The 18,480-nt window shown below is 39.6% G+C and overlaps 1 protein-coding gene across 1 annotated transcript in view; it reads left to right on the top strand.

The window, feature by feature from the left end:
* Window positions 1-2,407: 2,407 nt before the first annotated feature.
* The window catches only part of LOC308690442 (connector enhancer of kinase suppressor of ras 2), a gene marked incomplete at its 5' end in the record, with an annotated part of 47,151 nt that continues 31,078 nt past the window's right edge, over window positions 2,408-18,480 (top strand). The window contains one exon of the mRNA XM_081364858.1: window positions 2,408-2,471. Coding sequence (XP_081220984.1) covers window positions 2,408-2,471 — 64 coding nt within the window. The remainder of the gene's footprint in view (window positions 2,472-18,480) is intronic.

Here is an 18,480-nt window from a genome sequence, read left to right as displayed (position 1 = left end):
ATTAGCTTATGTCCTCTATTCTATATATAGTGTCATAATTCAGTTAAATCAATTCCTTTTTCCATTAGATGTCTTGGTAATGTTTCAATAATGTGAAACTGTTCAATAAGTGTTTTTAAATACTGCCACCTGCTGTTCTTACTGTAAAATGACACCCAAGCGCAGAGAACAAATGCTGATATTGTGCTCGCGCCCTCTGCTGGGAGCGTTCGGAACGGCAGCCAATGTCACCATCAAGGGTTATGTCCATTGGCCATGGCATTGTCCTAAACCCAGAGCTGTGAGACCTCAACTGTTGTACATTACATCGATGTTTACAGCTAAAATACACGCATTACATTAATATATGCTATATTAAGAATTTCATTTTATTGTAGTAATGAATGGAAATAGCTTAAATGCCTTTGCTGACATGATGTTTTGACGTCGCTCTGACGTCACATTCAGGGAGGTGCAGACATAACAGTTATGTGTGTTTGTATGCATGCTGATATCCTGGCACCGGTACACAGGAGCCAAACTCACAGCATCATCAACAGGATTAACTGTTAACTGTGATCTGTAAATGTGTTTGCATGTGTGTGCGTGTGTGTTAATCTGATCTGTGCCAACATGGCTACTTCACACTCTTGTCGCTGCTCTGTGGGCATCTAAACGAGCTCTTTAGCCTGGCACCATGTCGCAAACCATAATACCAGATGGACCGCTCTCTCTCTCTCCACTAGTCTTGGAAGTTGCCCAGGCCAAAATAACATTTAATTTAGTTCCTTGCCATATTTTGATGTCCTGTGGTAGTGGGACAGGAATGTAAATGCATATGGGTCAATGATGTAATGCTCATTTCAGTGCTGGATCTGGAAAGTAAAGGAAAAGGGAAAGAAAATATATAAATGATAAATAAATGCAATTTATAGAGTCAAATACACCTTTTGAGATGTTTGTGCATGTTTTGAATTTCTGAACTAAAATTAATTTTAAAGTTAAAAAATATACATATATATATATATATATATATATATATATACACACAGAGGTGTAATTGGATGAAATGTAATGTAATGTTATATATATATATATATATATATATATATATATTTATATATATATATATATATATATATATATATATATATGTATGAAGACCTCCGATGCAAAAGCCACCAAAAATGAGATAATAATATTGAGTGAATGCTCTCCGCACACAGTATACGTTCATCAAATATTTTCACTTCAAACTCACTAAATCCAAGCCTCAGCCCATTCAGAAACGTCGGTAGGCTACTTATACAAACCTATAGGCCTATAGGAGCCTGATAAAAATGTTAATATTAATGATATACGTTCGACGGACTTCATATATAGAAGTCTCTCTCTCTCTCTATATATATATATATATATATTTACGTAAATAGAAACATATGTACAAAACAACGATCAAAAACCTAATACACAATGATTATACATTTCTTAGATAGTGGCATGTTTTTTTGGCATGTCTCGCACATTCTTGTTTGTTACTGCCCCACAGCCGGAGCCCCAGCACCCTCAATCTATTTAGTCTTTATGTGCATTTGCGATCATTTGAGCATGCTCTGTCTATTTGATCGGGTGACCCGGTTTCCCTGGCTCGGTCGGTTGCGGTTACCTCACTCTGCTGAGCAGCTATTGGTTTAGCTGGCGCACACTCTGACTTTTGCCATACGAGTAATATTGGGCTGCGGTGACGTAAGCGAACGGGCGCGCAGAAATTTTCCAGACGCAGACGGAGGAACGAGCTCGTGTAGACCCGAAACGTTCCAACCGAGAGAGAGGGAACCGAGAGAGAGAGAGAGAGAGAGAGAGAAAGAGAGAGAGAGAGAGAGAGAGAGAGAGAGAGAGAGAGAGAGAGAGAGAGAGAGAGAGAGAGAGACGCATACAAGCATGCATACCAAGTAGCCGTTTACAAGGCACTCGGTTGCATCTCGCGCTCAGTATCGGACCCAGTGGAGCTGTTCAGCGTTTATCGGTAGTGTCACCGAACAGTCCCCACGCTCACGGAACCGCTGACCCATGTGATACTGCAGCGTTGCGAGCGCGGAAGGGAGGGGGGCGAAAGACACATTCACCCCCCTGCATCTCCACTCGATAGACTGGAGAAGGAGGTGCACACTTGGGAGAGAGAGAGAGAGAGAGAGAGAGAGAGCGCTGGAGGGGGGGCGGGGTAGAGTCGCGCGCGTGGATCTCTCCGTCGCAGTCCTCCGCGAGGATGTATCCAACAGCAAGACTCCTGCCGCGCGCGCGCTGCCGTCAATGTAACGGAATCACATGTGCCCCTGTGATCTAACGGCGGTTCTGATCTGTTTCTCTGGGTTCGGATGGTCCGGGCGCTCCATACACAATTCAACCGGGAAATCAACGCACACCAGCCATGGCGCTGGTCATGGAACCCATCAGCAAATGGTCCCCAAAGCAGGTGCTGGACTGGATGAAAGGTAAAAAAAAAACAAACATTTGTCCCCCCGATGTACCTCTGCATGACCTATAGCCGGTGGGAGAGGAATGGGTGAGCGGGAAGAGCGTCTCGGCTGCATGCGGGCTGTGCTCGTTGCTGCCTGTGCCGTGCAGTGAGGTATTGATCGCGCTTGTGTGCCATTTTGCGCCTTTGCTCGGCGCACCATGGTGTGTGTGATCTGCACAGCGCTACACGCGTCGCGCAATAGGGGGTGTGCGTGTGGTCTGGGGATGCATGATGTGTATGTGTGTCTGTGTGCGCGCGCTCGCGTGTTTTGCAAGTAGATTAGCAAAAACGGTTATAATGACAAAGGGCGACATGGCGTTTTCATACAGTACCTAAATATACACATACGTGCATGTACACACACACACACACAGACACACACACACACACACACACACACACACACACACACACACACAGAGAGAGAGAGAGAGAGAGAGAGAGAGAGAGAGAGAGAGAGAGAGAGAGAGAGAGAGAGTTCTGTTTCCAGCCTCAGTGAATAAATCTCCCTCTCGCGCAGTGATAACTAGCACCATGGACAGAACCAGGCCGTCGCGCGCTGTGCTGCGATGCAGATGCGCGTAATCTAGGGACCAGAAGAGGGATGACGGTATCTGTGGAAACCAGCTTTGACAGTCCCCCCATGACAAACATTTACTCCTTTAAACTAATTAGTATCTATTTTTATGTCACTAGTAATTGGGGTTTAATTACCATAAGTAATCCATTAGTAGCCTATCTTTTTCAATTTTTTTATGTTTAATGTTTAGATTATTGTGCTTCCTACAGTGACTAGTATATTAACTTTGTCACAGTACCTACCACTTATTTATTTGCTTCTAGTCACTATCCTAATGTGGACATATATCTATTCCATTGTTACTGGAAACAGATTGTACATTCATTGCTTAAATTATGTTACTTCTACGCTACCTATTTCTGTTTAACTATTTATTAGGGGTGAATTCAGGTTGATTGGGACACTTTTCCCCAGTCATCTCAATGACCAAAAGGTCCCAATCAATCTGAATTCACCCAACTAGTTGACCTATTTATTTATTATGTACTTCTAACAATCATAATAGTTATAATAATAGTGTCAATTTCAGCTTCACTTGTACTTATATTTATTAGATAGACCGTCTACCTATTTTATGAGAGATTATTGTGTCTATCCCAATTGTACAGTAACATAAAAATAGATAGTATTTAGTTTTTAGGAAAACTAGGTTAAAATAGCTTTGCATAAACCCATCCAGAAGAAAGCAAGGGAGAGTAAGGCTATCCGAATGCTGCTTGCCGATAGCTGAAGACACTAGCAGGTTTCGTCATGCAGTTATAGCTCAGGGATGTGGACTTGGCCTTTCCTTTTTGAGAAAAACTGACGGGATTTTCAAAAATCTATACAATCTGACATGACAATTGGTATCTGATTGGAAATAATTTTCCATTAATGACATGCTCTTCTTTAGATGACATGCAAAGACACACTGATGGATGATACACAGACGATATAAGTAGGACACAGTGGAGCAGCTGTGGTGGAGAGACATAGGGCCGAAATACCAGCAAGATCAGATGCAATCTGAAGTGAAGTTTCAGGGCATTAGTGCACATGACATTCAGCGGCTCATGCTACTCATGAGCATTTCAAAGGTCAGATAGCCTTTGCCACCAATCTAATAATGGACAAGTGTACACAGGTGAATCAATAATGGTTGTGATCTCTATGTCCAAAACACCCATACTTTAATGGAATTCTTAAGCCAATTATATGGCTCTCCTGTATCTATTAATGTACAGTGCCCTCCACTAGTATTGGCATCCTTGGTAAATGTGAGCAAAGGCGGCTGTGAAAATAAATCTGCATTGTTTATCCTTTTGATCTTTCATTAAAAAAAATCACAAAACTCTAACCTTTCATTTAAGTAAACTAATTGAAAGTGGGGGGAAACTCACATTATGAAATCAATGTTTTTCTCCAATTCATGTTGGCCACAATTATTGGCACCCCTATATATTCTTAAAGGTGCATTAAGCAACTTTTCATGTTAAAAATACCTGTTTTTCTAACCCATACATGCTTAAACAATTGCCTGATGGGCTGAATGAGCCTTTCTATGATCTCTGCGATTGCCTCTATAATCCTGTACAGTAAAATAAATAAGAGGGATTCGGGACGGAATCGACTGGGCGTGACGTCATGCGCGTTCACGCTCACCTGGCTATGTCTGGCAGGTTTGTGTATTCGCCGCCATTATCCGCATCAGCGAAGACAACTCAAGCGACTTTGGCAAAAGTAGAAGATGGATTCAAAGAGACCGGCTTCTAGTTCATCCCAAACCCCAACGCAAACTCCACGTAACCGCGTGCACAACTCTGGTTGCAGTTTCGTGTGTCGCCAGAAGGGGGCATAGTTCTGCAAAAACTCAGAGACTTGCGCAATGCACCTTTAAGAGTAAAATATCTCTGAAGTATATTCCCATTCATATTTACATTTCTTAGCACACCTGGCTGACTAGGAGCATGAAATTGTCCAGCCACGACCTCCTGTTCCACAGGAGAATAAATATGAGGAAACACAAAGGCCAAATTCCCTTAATCATCCATCACAATGAGTAAAACCAAAGAATATAGTTCTGATGTGCAGCAAAAGATTGTTGAGCTTCACAAAATAGAAAGTGGCTGTAAGAAAATAGCCAAATCATTGAAAATCCCCATTTCCACCATCAGGGTAATAATTAAGAAGTCCCAATCAACTAAAGATGGTATGAATCTGACTGGAAGAGGACGTGTGTCTATATCGTTCTAATGCACGGTGAGGAGGAGAGTTTGAGTGGCCAAAGACTCTTCAAGGATCACAGATGGAGAATTGCAGAGATTAGTTGAGGCTTTGGGTCAGAAAGCCTAAAATTTTTTTATCAAACAGCTCCTACATCACCACAAGTCTGGTAGGGTTTCAAAAAAAATTCCTCTTCACGCATCTGAAAACAAGCTCCAGCATATTCAGTTGTCAGACACGACTGGAACTTCAAAAGGGACAGGGTTCTATAGTCAGATGAAACTAAAAATGAACTTTCTGGCAGCAAACCTACTAGATGGCTTTGGTGCACACAAGGATAAAAAGTACCCCATGCCCACGGTTAAATATACTGCTGGATTTTTAATGTTGTGGGCCTATTATTTTTTTGCTGGAGGTCCTGGACATCTTGTTCAGATACATGGTATCATGGATTCTAGCAAATACCAACAAAAATTTAAAACCTGACGGCCTCTGCTAGAAATCTTATAACGGGCCGTGGTTGGATCTTCCATCAGGACAATGATCCAAAACGAACATCAAAATCAACACAAAAATGTGTCACTGAGCACAAAATGAAGCATCTGCAATGGCCATCCCAGTTCTCTGACCTGAACCCTATAGAAAATGAGTGTGCTGAACTGAAGAGAAGAAGCACCAACTTAGAGCTGGGAATCTGAAGGATCCGGAGAGATTCTGTATGGAGGAATGGTCTCTGATCTCTTGTCAGGTGTTCTCCAAACTCATCAGGCATTATAGAAGACTGAAGACTGACATTGCAATAATTGGGTGCCAGTAATTGTGGCCAACGTGAACTAGAGAAAACCATTTAATTCATAATGTGAGTTCCCCCCTCACCCACTTTCAGTTGTTTTACTTCAATGAAAGGTTAGAATTTTGTGAATGAAACATCAAAAGGATAAATAATGCAGATTTATTGTCACAGCCGACCTTTGCTCACATTTACCAAGGGTGCCAATATTAGTGGAGGGCACTGTACTTAGGCAAAAAAGGCCCCCATAGTTGATCAGTCTTTCGTTCATTGCTATTATTGGAATAAGGCCGTGTGTCCACCAAAGCGTTATTAGCCAGCTGAAAACGCTAGGCGCTCTGCTAAAAACGCTCAGCTGTGGGCGCTTGAGAGCGTTTTGGCAGCGCAGCGTTTTTTCAGTTGAGACAGTTGAGACCGAGACACTTTGCTTGTTATGATACGGAATATCCGCGAAAGTCTTACTAGTATCTCATTTCACACATATTTTGTTTCTGTGTTGATTCTATATTAAAATGTCAATACAATGTAATGTATTTTATCTGGCTCTTGATTTTGTTCCGTTATTATGCTTGTTGTTGTCATCTGTTGACGTTGTACAAGCAGAATCATGTGGCGGACGCGGTTGGTCGGTGTGGTATTAGTCCCGCCCCTCCTCCACTGTGATTGGACGGTTGGGTAAAAAGTGACAGTGATGAGCGCTGCGTTTTACCAAAAGTTGAACATTCTTCAACTCTCGGCGACCAGTAAAAAACGCCGAACGCTTAGGCCGTGTGTCCACCAAAGCGTTATTAGCCAGCTGAAAACGCTAGGCGCTCTGCTAAAAACGCTCAGCTGTGGGCGCTTGAGAGCGTTTTGGCAGCGCAGCGTTTTTTCAGTTGAGACAGTTGAGACCGAGACACTTTGCTTGTTATGATACGGAATATCCGCGAAAGTCTTACTAGTATCTCATTTCACACATATTTTGTTTCTGTGTTGATTCTATATTAAAATGTCAATACAATGTAATGTATTTTATCTGGCTCTTGATTTTGTTCCGTTATTATGCTTGTTGTTGTCATCTGTTGACGTTGTACAAGCAGAATCATGTGGCGGACGCGGTTGGTCGGTGTGGTATTAGTCCCGCCCCTCCTCCACTGTGATTTAGGGGTGGTTAATCTGTCTGATTTCCCGATTCGATTCGATTACGATTATTGAAGTCCCGATTCGATTACAGTCGATTTTCGATTATTAACGATTTTCGATTAGCGATTATTGATTTTCCAGTTCACAACAGTAAACAAAAATACACTAAGTGATTGCAGTATTAAAAAAAGTCAGCTGCTGAATTACTTAACTCTTTTATTGAGTAACAACTCAAAGCACTTTCTGTGTCGTGTAGTTATAACTTCAGAATTATTTGTATGTAGCTTATGTTCTGTAGAACACAGAAATGAATACATCACATTGTGTTGTGACTCATCAAGTTGAACCAAACTAGCTTTTAATACAATGTTGGTATGAGCCACCACAGTATTTTACAAATATAAAAAATAACACAAAGTGAAAATAAAGTGGCATTTTGGCGTTAATATTGAAACGACAGTTACCATGGTGAATACACAATACTAACAAGAACTGTTAATGAAACATGGAAACTGCTCCTGGTGAATAGAATGAAAATCATGCCTGCATGCAAATCCTTCTCAGCTAACACACGACGTACCAGTAACGTGATTTATTGGTATTTTACTTTTATTTCATGACTTACTAATTTACAACGTAACAACAACGTTGCATGCTCGTAGTTTCCTTTGCACTTTGCACTATACAGTGAAGCGATACACGGCGCGCCCCTCCGCATTTGCGAGTGCAATTGAAGAGTGTGCGCTACGAGTACAGTATAACGGCTGACAGGACAGGAACGTCCGTTTTTCTGAGGTGAAATACTTTTTATTTCAGCGTACACATACGTCACTGCCTGGTAGTTCCTATACTGTGCTGGGTTTTCTGAAGTAGTTGTGATTCGCCTCTCATAACATAACATGCTCTAAATGCACGCAGAGTGGATTTTTTTTTTTATTTTATTTTTTATAAAAAATCGATTTTTGAAAATTTGATAATCGATTCATACTCGTCCATAACATACTCGCGATTAATCAATAATCGATTTTTTTCACCACCCCTACTGTGATTGGACGGTTGGGTAAAAAGTGACAGTGATGAGCGCTGCGTTTTACCAAAAGTTGAACATTCTTCAACTCTCGGCGACCAGTAAAAAACGCCGAACGCTCAGCGCTTCAGCGTGAAAAAGACGCTCAGCGCCTCGTTACGCTCATGGCGTTTTAAAAACGCGGCGCTCCCATTGAAAACAATTGAAAAAACACGCCAGCCGCGAGTAAAAACGCTTTGGTGGACACACGGCCTTAGCGCTTCAGCGTGAAAAAGACGCTCAGCGCCTCGTTACGCTCATGGCGTTTTAAAAACGCGGCGCTCCCATTGAAAACAATTGAAAAAACACGCCAGCCGCGAGTAAAAACGCTTTGGTGGACACACGGCCTAAGGCCGTGTGTCCACCAAAGCGTTTTTTGCCAGCTGAAAACGCTAGGCGCTCTGCTAAAAACGCTCAGCTGTGGGCGCTTAAGAGCGTTTTGGCAGCGCAGCGTTTTTTCAGTTGAGACGGTTGAGACCGAGACACTTTACTTGTTATGATACGGAATATCCGCGAAAGTCTTACTAGTATATCATTTCACACATATTTTGTTTCTGTGTTGATTCTATATTAAAATGTCAATACAATGTAGTGTATTTTATCTGGCTCTTGATTTTGTTCCGTTATTATGCTTGTTGTTGTCATCTGTTGACGTTGTACTAGCAGAATCATGTGGCGGACGCGGTTGGTCGGTATGGTATTAGTCCCGCCCCTCCTCCACTGTGATTGGACGGTTGGGTAAAAAGTGACAGTGATGAGCGCTGCGTTTTACCAAAAGTTGAACATTCTTCAACTCTCGGCGACCAGTAAAAAACGCCGAACGCTCAGCGCTTCAGCGTGAAAAAGACGCTCAGCGCCTCGTTACGCTCATGGCGTTTTAAAAACGCGGCGCTCCCATTGAAAACAATTGAAAAAACACGCCAGCCGCGAGTAAAAACGCTTTGGTGGACACACGGCCTAACAGCCTTGTAAGCCTATGTATTTAATGGGTAAGCGTTTCATAAAGAATTTTACATATATACTTAACAGTTCAGTAAAGATTTGTAGGATTAATTCAAACACTTTTAACTTGTTTTTTAAAACAATTTATTAAAAGAAGCAGCCATTTGTTCATGAATCGGACTATTCTGGTCACTCTGTTTGTTTTCAATTCACCAAAAAGAACCTTCTTAAAACAGTCATTTGCTTGTGAATAGGATTACCCTGATCGTGCTGTTTGTTTCTGATTCACTAAAGAGAACCGGCTGACAAGAGTCATTTGTTCATGAATCGGATTACCCAGATTGCGCCGTATGGTTTTGATTCACAGGAAAGAACCAGCTCAAAATAGTTCTTTTTTTGTTAATTGGACTAAACTGGTCACGTTGTATGCTTGTTTTTGCGTGGAAGCACTTGAGGATATTACAACAGAGAGATTCTTCTTGACACTGTTTCGTGGTGCACAGTCTTTATATTTGATCACAATTCATTATAGACTACAAACTCAAATTGATAAAATATCATGAAATATTTTCTTAGAACTGTACATTTATGCAATATGGACACTACTTAATTGACATTACTCTTAATTGTAACATTTCTGTAAAGCTGCTTTGAAACGGTATTGTGAAAAGTGCTAGAACTGTGAATTGAATTGAATTCTCCCCTGTGCAGGATCACTGATTAGTTCTGTATTTTAGAGAACTAGGTTTCACGGCCAGTTGTGCAGGATGGTTTCCATTTTCAGGAACCCTGTTCACTGTCTCAGATGCAACTGCAAACTATGGCTGCTTGTGCATAATCTTCACAATTACTGCTGACAAAGAGTTTGTCAGACCTCAGCACCTGATCCTGGGTCATTTTGCTGGTAGTGATGCTTTCTATTGCTTTGCATCAAATTTTCATAGAGATTCTGCACAAGAAAACATCTCTCAGCGTGACTGTTTTGTGTTTATTGTTTATCTCCTGAACTGTAGGCTTGGACCAACTGCCATTGCCATATTTCTGTTATGTGTGTATTTCATTCGTTTTCTTACACTTGCAAAAAAACTGGCATGCAGAGATGTGGCATGTGCTGATGACATCTAGGGATAATCTTCCTCCTCTAACATTACAGACATCTTGTAATCTAAAACTCTGCTGCATGCCCAGTTTTGACCTTTACAGCTTACATTTGAAAAATCGTCATGCAGGTTGACATATGATAGGGTCTTATACTCAAGATGACAGTTAGGACTGTGGATATGCATTTGGTTCAGCAGTTATTGTTAAAGGTTTTGTTCACCCAAAAATGAAAATTCTGTCATTATTCTGTCATGTTGTTTCAAACCCGTAAGATTTTCTTTCATAATCGGAACACAAATGACGATCTTTTTGATGAAATCTGAGAGCTTTCTGTCCCTGCATTGACAGCTACGCAACTGACAGTTTGACGCTTCAAAAAGTTCATAAAGAGATCGTAAAACTAATCCATTTGAATGGAGCGGTTTAGTAAAAAAAATTCTGAAGAGACTCAATTGCTTTATATGATGAAGAAATTTAATTTAGGCTTTCAGTTGTGTTAAACGGAAGCAATGAGGTTCATTCTCATGTTAAGCAGCACGTTTGAGCTTCCGCAAGAACCAATGAGGTTTGTTCTCGCGCGTCAAGCAGGTTCAGTTCAGCTTCTGTTTATGTTCGCTGATCAATGTTTATATGTGAATAAAACTGGTCAATTCAAATGGATTAGTTTTACGATCTCTTTATGAACTTTTTGAAGTGTCAAAGTGTCAGTTGCGTAGCTGTCAATGGAGGGACAGAAAGCTCTTAGATTTGTTCCGAAGATGAACGAGTCTTACGGGTTTGAAACGACACGAGGGTGAGTAAATGATGATAGAATTTTCATTTTTGGGTGAACTAACCCTTTAAGGTTATCCATATAGTTGTAGTTATGATATGGTATTGATATTGCAGTCCTTTCAAATGTGCTCCGTTTAACAGAAAAAATGGTCAGTACAATGTACTACTTGGAGTTTGTCTCACTGCAGTGGTTCTTCCCAGTGTTTATTGCTACTGTTGCTCTTCTGTCACTTATCAGAGCATTTATCTCCACTGTTCTCTGTTAACAAAACGAGTGCACACTCCATAAGCCCTGGTGGCTCACCTGTTTCATCTAATAAAATCTAATTTCATTTGCAAACCCATTCAGCCTGTTTGTATCTCTGTATATTTTAGGGGTTTTAATAGATGACTGATGTCCATGTGTAAATAATCAAATGCCTCTGCCTTTTCAACCAGCTTTGTATTATTGCAATGTCAGCAGTATATGTAACTGAACATTGTGTAATCTTTCCCCATTTTATCTGTTTATTGGTCAACTAAAGTCACGTTTTACTTTACAGGCTTTTGACAGCTCCAAGTCTTTTGTGAAAACTACAGATTGTACTTCCGCATTTTTGTATCCCCGCTCACATACAGTTTGATCGAGCCTAGTCTATTATGGATGTTAAAGTTTTTATAACTTTCTGCCAAATTGAAACACCACAGCCCTTTTTCTCTTTAGTCATACAGTGCAGATTGATTAAAAACATTATCCCATTATTTAAATGATCCCATTAAATGTTGGCTGTTTCAAATTCAGATCAGAATAACCTACTATCACATTACTTTCACTGTTGCTGCAGTATACAGCATGCAAATGTTCTGTCAGCATGAAAATCCCGGATGAGCTGTAATACATTTGCCAAAATGTGCGTTATACAACAGAGCTCACTGCCCTGGCCTGAATACTATATTCCATAATGGAAAGTGCTCAATATGACCTTCAATTTTCATTGTGATAAAGAAATCACAAGTTATAACAGCCATAATTCTTTAACGCCTTTTTCTCGACTCGTTATGTAATTAGACTACCAAGAATTAAGACATTATAAGACACCGCAATAAAACAAATCAATAAAAATGCTCAATAACCATTTTTACACATAATAGGGTCATGTTGTAGAATACTTCTGTTTGAGATGTTTATCAGTGCATACTGCTTAAAATAGTTTGCAGTACACTATTCTATTTGAACACTGCATTTTCTTATCCAACAGATACAACTTTAGCACCTGTCCTTGACTTTCATAGTTTCATTGCAATTTGGCAGATGTATTCATCAAACTAACAGTCACAGAGTACACAGTTAAAACATACCCATGAAATCAAAGTCTGGAAATTTGTGGCTTTTAGTTCAAGTTAGCTTTGAGGCCATATATTTGCCAGTGTATTCCAAAAACCTTTTTATTTATCTGTCTTTAAAAAATAAATAAAAAAATCATGACTTATTTGAAATTCCCCATTAGAACATACTGTTTCATTATTTACATTTATGGATTTGGCAGATTCCTTTATTCAAAGTGACTTACATTGCATTCAGGGTATATATTTTATGAGTCTTGCTTTCCTAGAAATCAAATCCATAACCTTGGTGTTGATAGCACCGTGCTCTACAGCCTACATGAAGGCTGAATATGAAGTAATACTGTACTCATCAAGCTATTTCACGGAAATTCTTAACACAGTATGGATTTCCGAAAAACTAACATTCAAATAGATGTACAAGACTGGCTGTCTGAAGGGGGAGATGGGTAAAAGAGTGAACTCAAAAACACAGAGGTCAAACCAGCACAGGTGTTGAGCTCAATTCAAACATTATCTCTTGTGCTGATTCAGATACTGCAAAAGAACTTATTTGATGAATGCCTTCAATTTAATAAACCCCAAACAAATCGACTGCATTTGTGGGGAAAGTGCTCTGCACTCCCTCACCTTGCATGAGCTGAGTGTTTTATCACTCATTACCTGCTCTTTCTGAAGCTGTGAAGGTCAGGTTCTCTTAGCCTACTAATACAGAATGCTCCAAGCACTCATTTAAAATGATTTCAAATGGTGGATCACCTTCCAAATATAGGCCTATCTAAAATTATTCTTCACCACTCATGCATAGTTATAAATTCCAAGATTTCAACCTGTCACACACACGCGTGAAACAGGCTAGTGATAGGAGAAACAAAGCTTTTCGAAACTTAGAATCAATTGTTCAATTTGCTTCATAAAATGAGTCAGTTTCAAAGCGTTCGAATGGCCAATCACTGGTTTGAAACAAAGGTTTCGAACCTTCATGAAGCGTGTTTTGAATTAATTAAAACACTCACTTTCACACTAACAGCGTTTCTGCTTCATTTTGATAGAGGAAATAGTGATAGGCTATCTAGGTTGCTAAATTGAGGATTTTAAGAGATGCTTTGCTTTTCATTTATTACTTAAAGCTCACTTGAAGTACTTCGATAGCTATACATCAGAAACTACTGGCCTAACTGATAAAGTTCACACATTATTTAAAACGAGTGAACATTCAGTAATAAAATAAGAACAAATGCACAAATTAAGCAGAGATGAATAGCCTACTAAATAACAAAGTTACAAAGCCTATCAGAGAAGTAGGCTATTCAGGTAGCCTACATAAATTAATAATTAAGCCTAAATGTAAAATAACACCATTTGTTCACTGTAGAAATTAAATATAGTTTCATCTAAGCTGTATTTAGTTTTTTTATTAATATTAATGACACAGACATAATATTAGGTGCGAGCTGTCAAGACAGACTGCACAGACCGAAAAAACTGACAAGCAGTTTCTTTCTCAACTGTTCACTTATGACATAGGCCTAAACGAGAGAATACTTGTCGAGACGGCCATTTAAACGGGTATTTTGATATGTGTTTATGTGTCCGTTCAAGGGCAAGGAAACGCGAAAGAGGAATCAATTCTGTATTCGAGCGCTATCTGAAATGTGCCTCTCTCTCTCTCTCTCTCTCTCTCTCTCTCTGCGTGCTTCTTGTGTGTGATGCTGTGCGCACAGATAATGCACGAGTCCCAATTTTCACCTCTTCTTCCGTGTTTAAAATAGTTTGAATGTGTAAATTGGCAAGACAAAACACGTCCAAATTATAAACTTTTACTCTATGATGGGTACATTTATCAGTTAAACCACGAATCACATGCGTGCCGAACCGTGGGACCTGGGGCCTCATTTATAACCGTTAATGAGGCCCCTGGTCCATACGGATCAACTGCGATCCGTTCCACCCCTATTGTTGACTGAATTGTTTGAGTAAATGATTCACGAATTGCTTGAGTGAATGATTCAGGGACTCACTCATGAGTACAGTTGCTTGTTTCCTTTCTGTGCATTTGACTGAACCGACTTAGGATGAATGACTTAGGGCTATGGCGTTATTTTTTAGTCAGATGTCATAAGCGTGTAAGACATGCTCACGAGCACATTATGTTATTTCACACGCGCAAAAATGAACCTTCAGCTGGCATGATAAAAGTACTCGCGCACAAATTCAACAACCGAGAGGTGTACAAGTAGCTGCGAGCGAGCGCCTGGCATACTCTCATGGGTTAACTCTGCTTGTACAGTGGAATCCTGCTCGCGCGCAGCGGGCTTCTGCTCGCGGAGTGCTGTTTTGCTCGCGCAGTGGATTTCTGCTCGCTCAGCTGATTTCTGCTCGCTCGAGTCTACATGACTTTTGACAATTTGGGGGCGGAAACCAAGGAGGGCACTGACCCTCTTATGATTGGTCACTTTCATCATGGAAAATCTCGGGAAATCCTAACCCCGCCCACCTTCTGACGCAGCGCGCGTCACTCAGCTCGCTCTGCTACTCCGGCTATCTCTGTGTATATTTTAGACAACGAAATATGTGATAAAACACCATACTAACTCTTTTCGTTTTCATTTAAAGAAATCTTAAACATGATAGCCACACAAATGTGGTTCAGGCAACGCGTATTGATTATTCACTGCACATTGCCTATTTATAAAAAACAAAACAAAATATAAAACACAAACCTGCCTCTTTTCGTTTTAAATATAATATAAAAACATTAAACATTTTAATATGGTCCAGGCAATATGTGCATTTGTACTAAACAACAGATTTTGCAGTAAACATTACAGTTTTTAAAATTTTTACATACAATTATTACAATTTAAAATGACAAAACTCAACCCAGTCTCTTTTTGTTAAATTTCAGTTTTTATCAATATTAGCCATTATAAAAGTATCCACCTTTTTCTGCTCAATCTAAACAATGCGCGCTGCCATGACGACGACTCCGGTTGCCTACTTCCGGTTCGTAGCTTGACCTGTACTAGCAGCGAGAGAATGAGTTCAAGCTCCTCATGTGCAGTTGTTGTTTGTTTTAACAATTCAAAGAAGATTTCAAACTTTTAAGAAACTGAGTGTTTCGAGCATAAGATAAGAAGGAGATAAGAATTTATTTTCTAAAGAGCCGTGAGTCAAAAGAACCGGCTCTTTTCAGTGAGCTGAGTCAAACGAGCCAAAATGTTTTTCACATCTGTCATGTTAACATGGACAAAAGACAATCTCACAACAACATCACATCCTTTTAAAAATAAAAACAGTAGCCTACAGTATACAGTAGTCATAACTTAGAATTTTATTATAATTGTATTTCATATAATATACAATAATGTAATTTTTACTTGTCCATAACAACCCGAAAACTTGCCTGCTTGCCTTGCACATCTAATTAATGGGCAAAGTTTTCCGACTTTTTTTCTTATGCTTCAGTTTTAACGCTAACCCCACTCTAAACGTTTACTTTATTGAATGTATCTGATACGGAACCGGACATGGGCATTATCTCCTTCTTATCTTATGCTCGAAACACTCAGTTTCTAAAAAGTTTGAAATCTTCTTTGAACAACCAACAACTGCACATGAGGAGCTTGAACTTATTCTCTCGCTGCTAGTACAGGTCAAGCGCTACGAACCGGAAGTAGGCAACCGGAGTCGTCGTTATGGCAGCGCGCATTGTTTAGAGCAGAATAAGGTGGATAAGTAAAAGGTATAAGAAGCTATACAAATAAAGCAAACAATTCAGTCAAACATACAAAGTCAGCGCTCTAGTCTAACCATACAACGGTAAAGTTAAATAGCTTATGTATAGCTTTATTTGTATAGCTTCTTATACCTTTTACTTATACTTTTATAATGGCTAATATTGATAAAAACTGAAATTTAACAAAAAGAGACTGGGTTGAGTTTTGTCATTTTAAATTGTAATAATTGTATGTAAAAATTTTAAAAACTGTAATGTTGTTTACTGCAAAATCTGTTGTTTAGTACAAATGCACATATTGCCTGGACCATATTAAAATGTTTAATGTTTTTATATTATATTTCAAACGAAAAGAGGCAGGTTTGTGTTTTATATATATATATTTTTTTATAAATAGGCAATGTGCAGTGAATATAATCAATACGCGTTGCCTGAACCACATTTGTATGGCTATCATGTTTAAGATTTCTTTAGATGAAAACGAAAAGAGTTAGTATGGTGTTTTATCACATATTTCGTTGTCTAAAATATACACAGAGATAGCCGGAGTAGCAGAGCGAGCTGAGTGACGCGCGCTGCGTCAGAAGGTGGGCGGGGTTAGGATTTCCCAAGATTTTCCATGATGAAAGTGACCAATCATAAGAGGGTCAGTGCCCTCCTTGGTTTCCGCCCCCAAATTGTCAAAAGTCATGTAGACTCGAGCGAGCAGAAATCAGCTGAGCGAGCAGAAATCCTCTGCGCGAGCAAAACAGCACTCCGCGAGCAGAAGCCCGCTGCGCGCGAGCAGGATTCCACTGTACAAGCAGAGTTAACCCATGAGAGTATGCCAGGCGCTCACTCGCAGCTACTTGTACACCTCTCGATTGTTGAATTTGTGCGCGAGTACTTTTATCATGCCAGCTGTAGGTTCATTTTTGCGCGTGTGAAATAACATAATGTGCTCGTGAGCATGTCTAACACGCTCATGACTTTTGACAAAAAAATAACGCCATATAGGGCCTACTCATCTAAAGGGTTAGTTCACCCAAAAATGAAAATTCTGTCAGTAATTACTCACCCTCATGTTGTTCCAACCCTGTAAGACTTTCGTTCATCTTCGGAACACAATTTAAGATATTTTTGATGAAATCTGAGAGCTAGATCACTCCTCCACAGGCTTATGGACACGTTAACTTGCTGGCCCAGAAAATGTATTAAAGACATCGTTAATATAGTCCAAGTGACTCCAGTGGCTCAATCTTAAGTTTATAAAGCGACGAGAATACGTTTTGTGCGCAAAAACAAACAAAAATAACGACTTTATTCCACTTTTCATTTCCTTCTCTCTGTCTGGACCTCGAGTTTTTTTTACGTAGTGTAATAGCGTAGCGCGTCTGTGTTGCACGTCACCACGTATCACACATGACCAGAGTCGCCCAATAGTGAGCCTACGTGGTGACGTGCAACACAGACGCGCTACGCTTAAACACTACGTAAAAAGACTCGAGGAGCAGTGTGGAGGAGTGATCTAGCTCTCAGATTTCATCAAAAATATCTTAAATTGTGTTCCGAAGATGAACGAAAGTCTTACGGGGTTGGAACAACATGAGGGTGAGTAATTACTGACAGGATTTTCAATTTTGGGTGAACTAACCCTTTAATGATGGTTATATGTCGCCACCTACTGGCGTAATTATAAAAAACACACCATTCAAAAGAGTCAAGTAGATAATATTGTTTTAGTGTTTTTGAAAGAAGTCTCTTATCCTCACCAAGGCTGTATTTATTTGACCAAAAATACACTAAAAAACAACATTGTGAATTAGTATTTGAATTAAATTTTTTCTATTTTCATATAACATAATTTATTCCTGTGATGACAAAGCTGAATTTTCAGCATTATTACTCCAGTCTTTAGTGTCACATGATCCCTCAGAAATCATAATTTGCTGATTTGTTGCTCAGGAAACATTTCTTATTATTTGAAAACTGTTGTGCTGCTTAATATTTTGGTGGAAACTGTGATCAACTTTTTTAGGATTCTTTGCTGAATAGAGCAAAAGTCCAAAATAAATATTTCTTTGAAATAGAAATCTTTTGTTAGGCTACATTATAAATGTCTTTAATGACACTGTAAAGTTTAGTATTTGATCACTAATAGTGAGGTTGTACGTTTTGTGATATCATGAAAGAATAGCCTTGAGCAAAGAGACTAAATTTATGACATGTTCTGTCATTTATGATCATTGGGATGGTCAAAGGACTTTCAAGAAGTATAAATACAGGTGGTGAACAGATTAAAAAAAAGATCTCAAAGATGTCTGGTGTCCAAAGTGGGGTGTATCAGACCTGAAACAGCAGCAAC

The sequence above is a fragment of the Scardinius erythrophthalmus genome (assembly GCF_964197995.2).
Source record: "Scardinius erythrophthalmus genome assembly, chromosome: 5".
In the NCBI taxonomy this organism is placed as follows: Eukaryota; Metazoa; Chordata; class Actinopteri; order Cypriniformes; family Leuciscidae; genus Scardinius; species Scardinius erythrophthalmus.
Note: the sequence above shows the minus strand (reverse complement) of the source record. Positions and strands in the feature narration are given on the sequence as shown.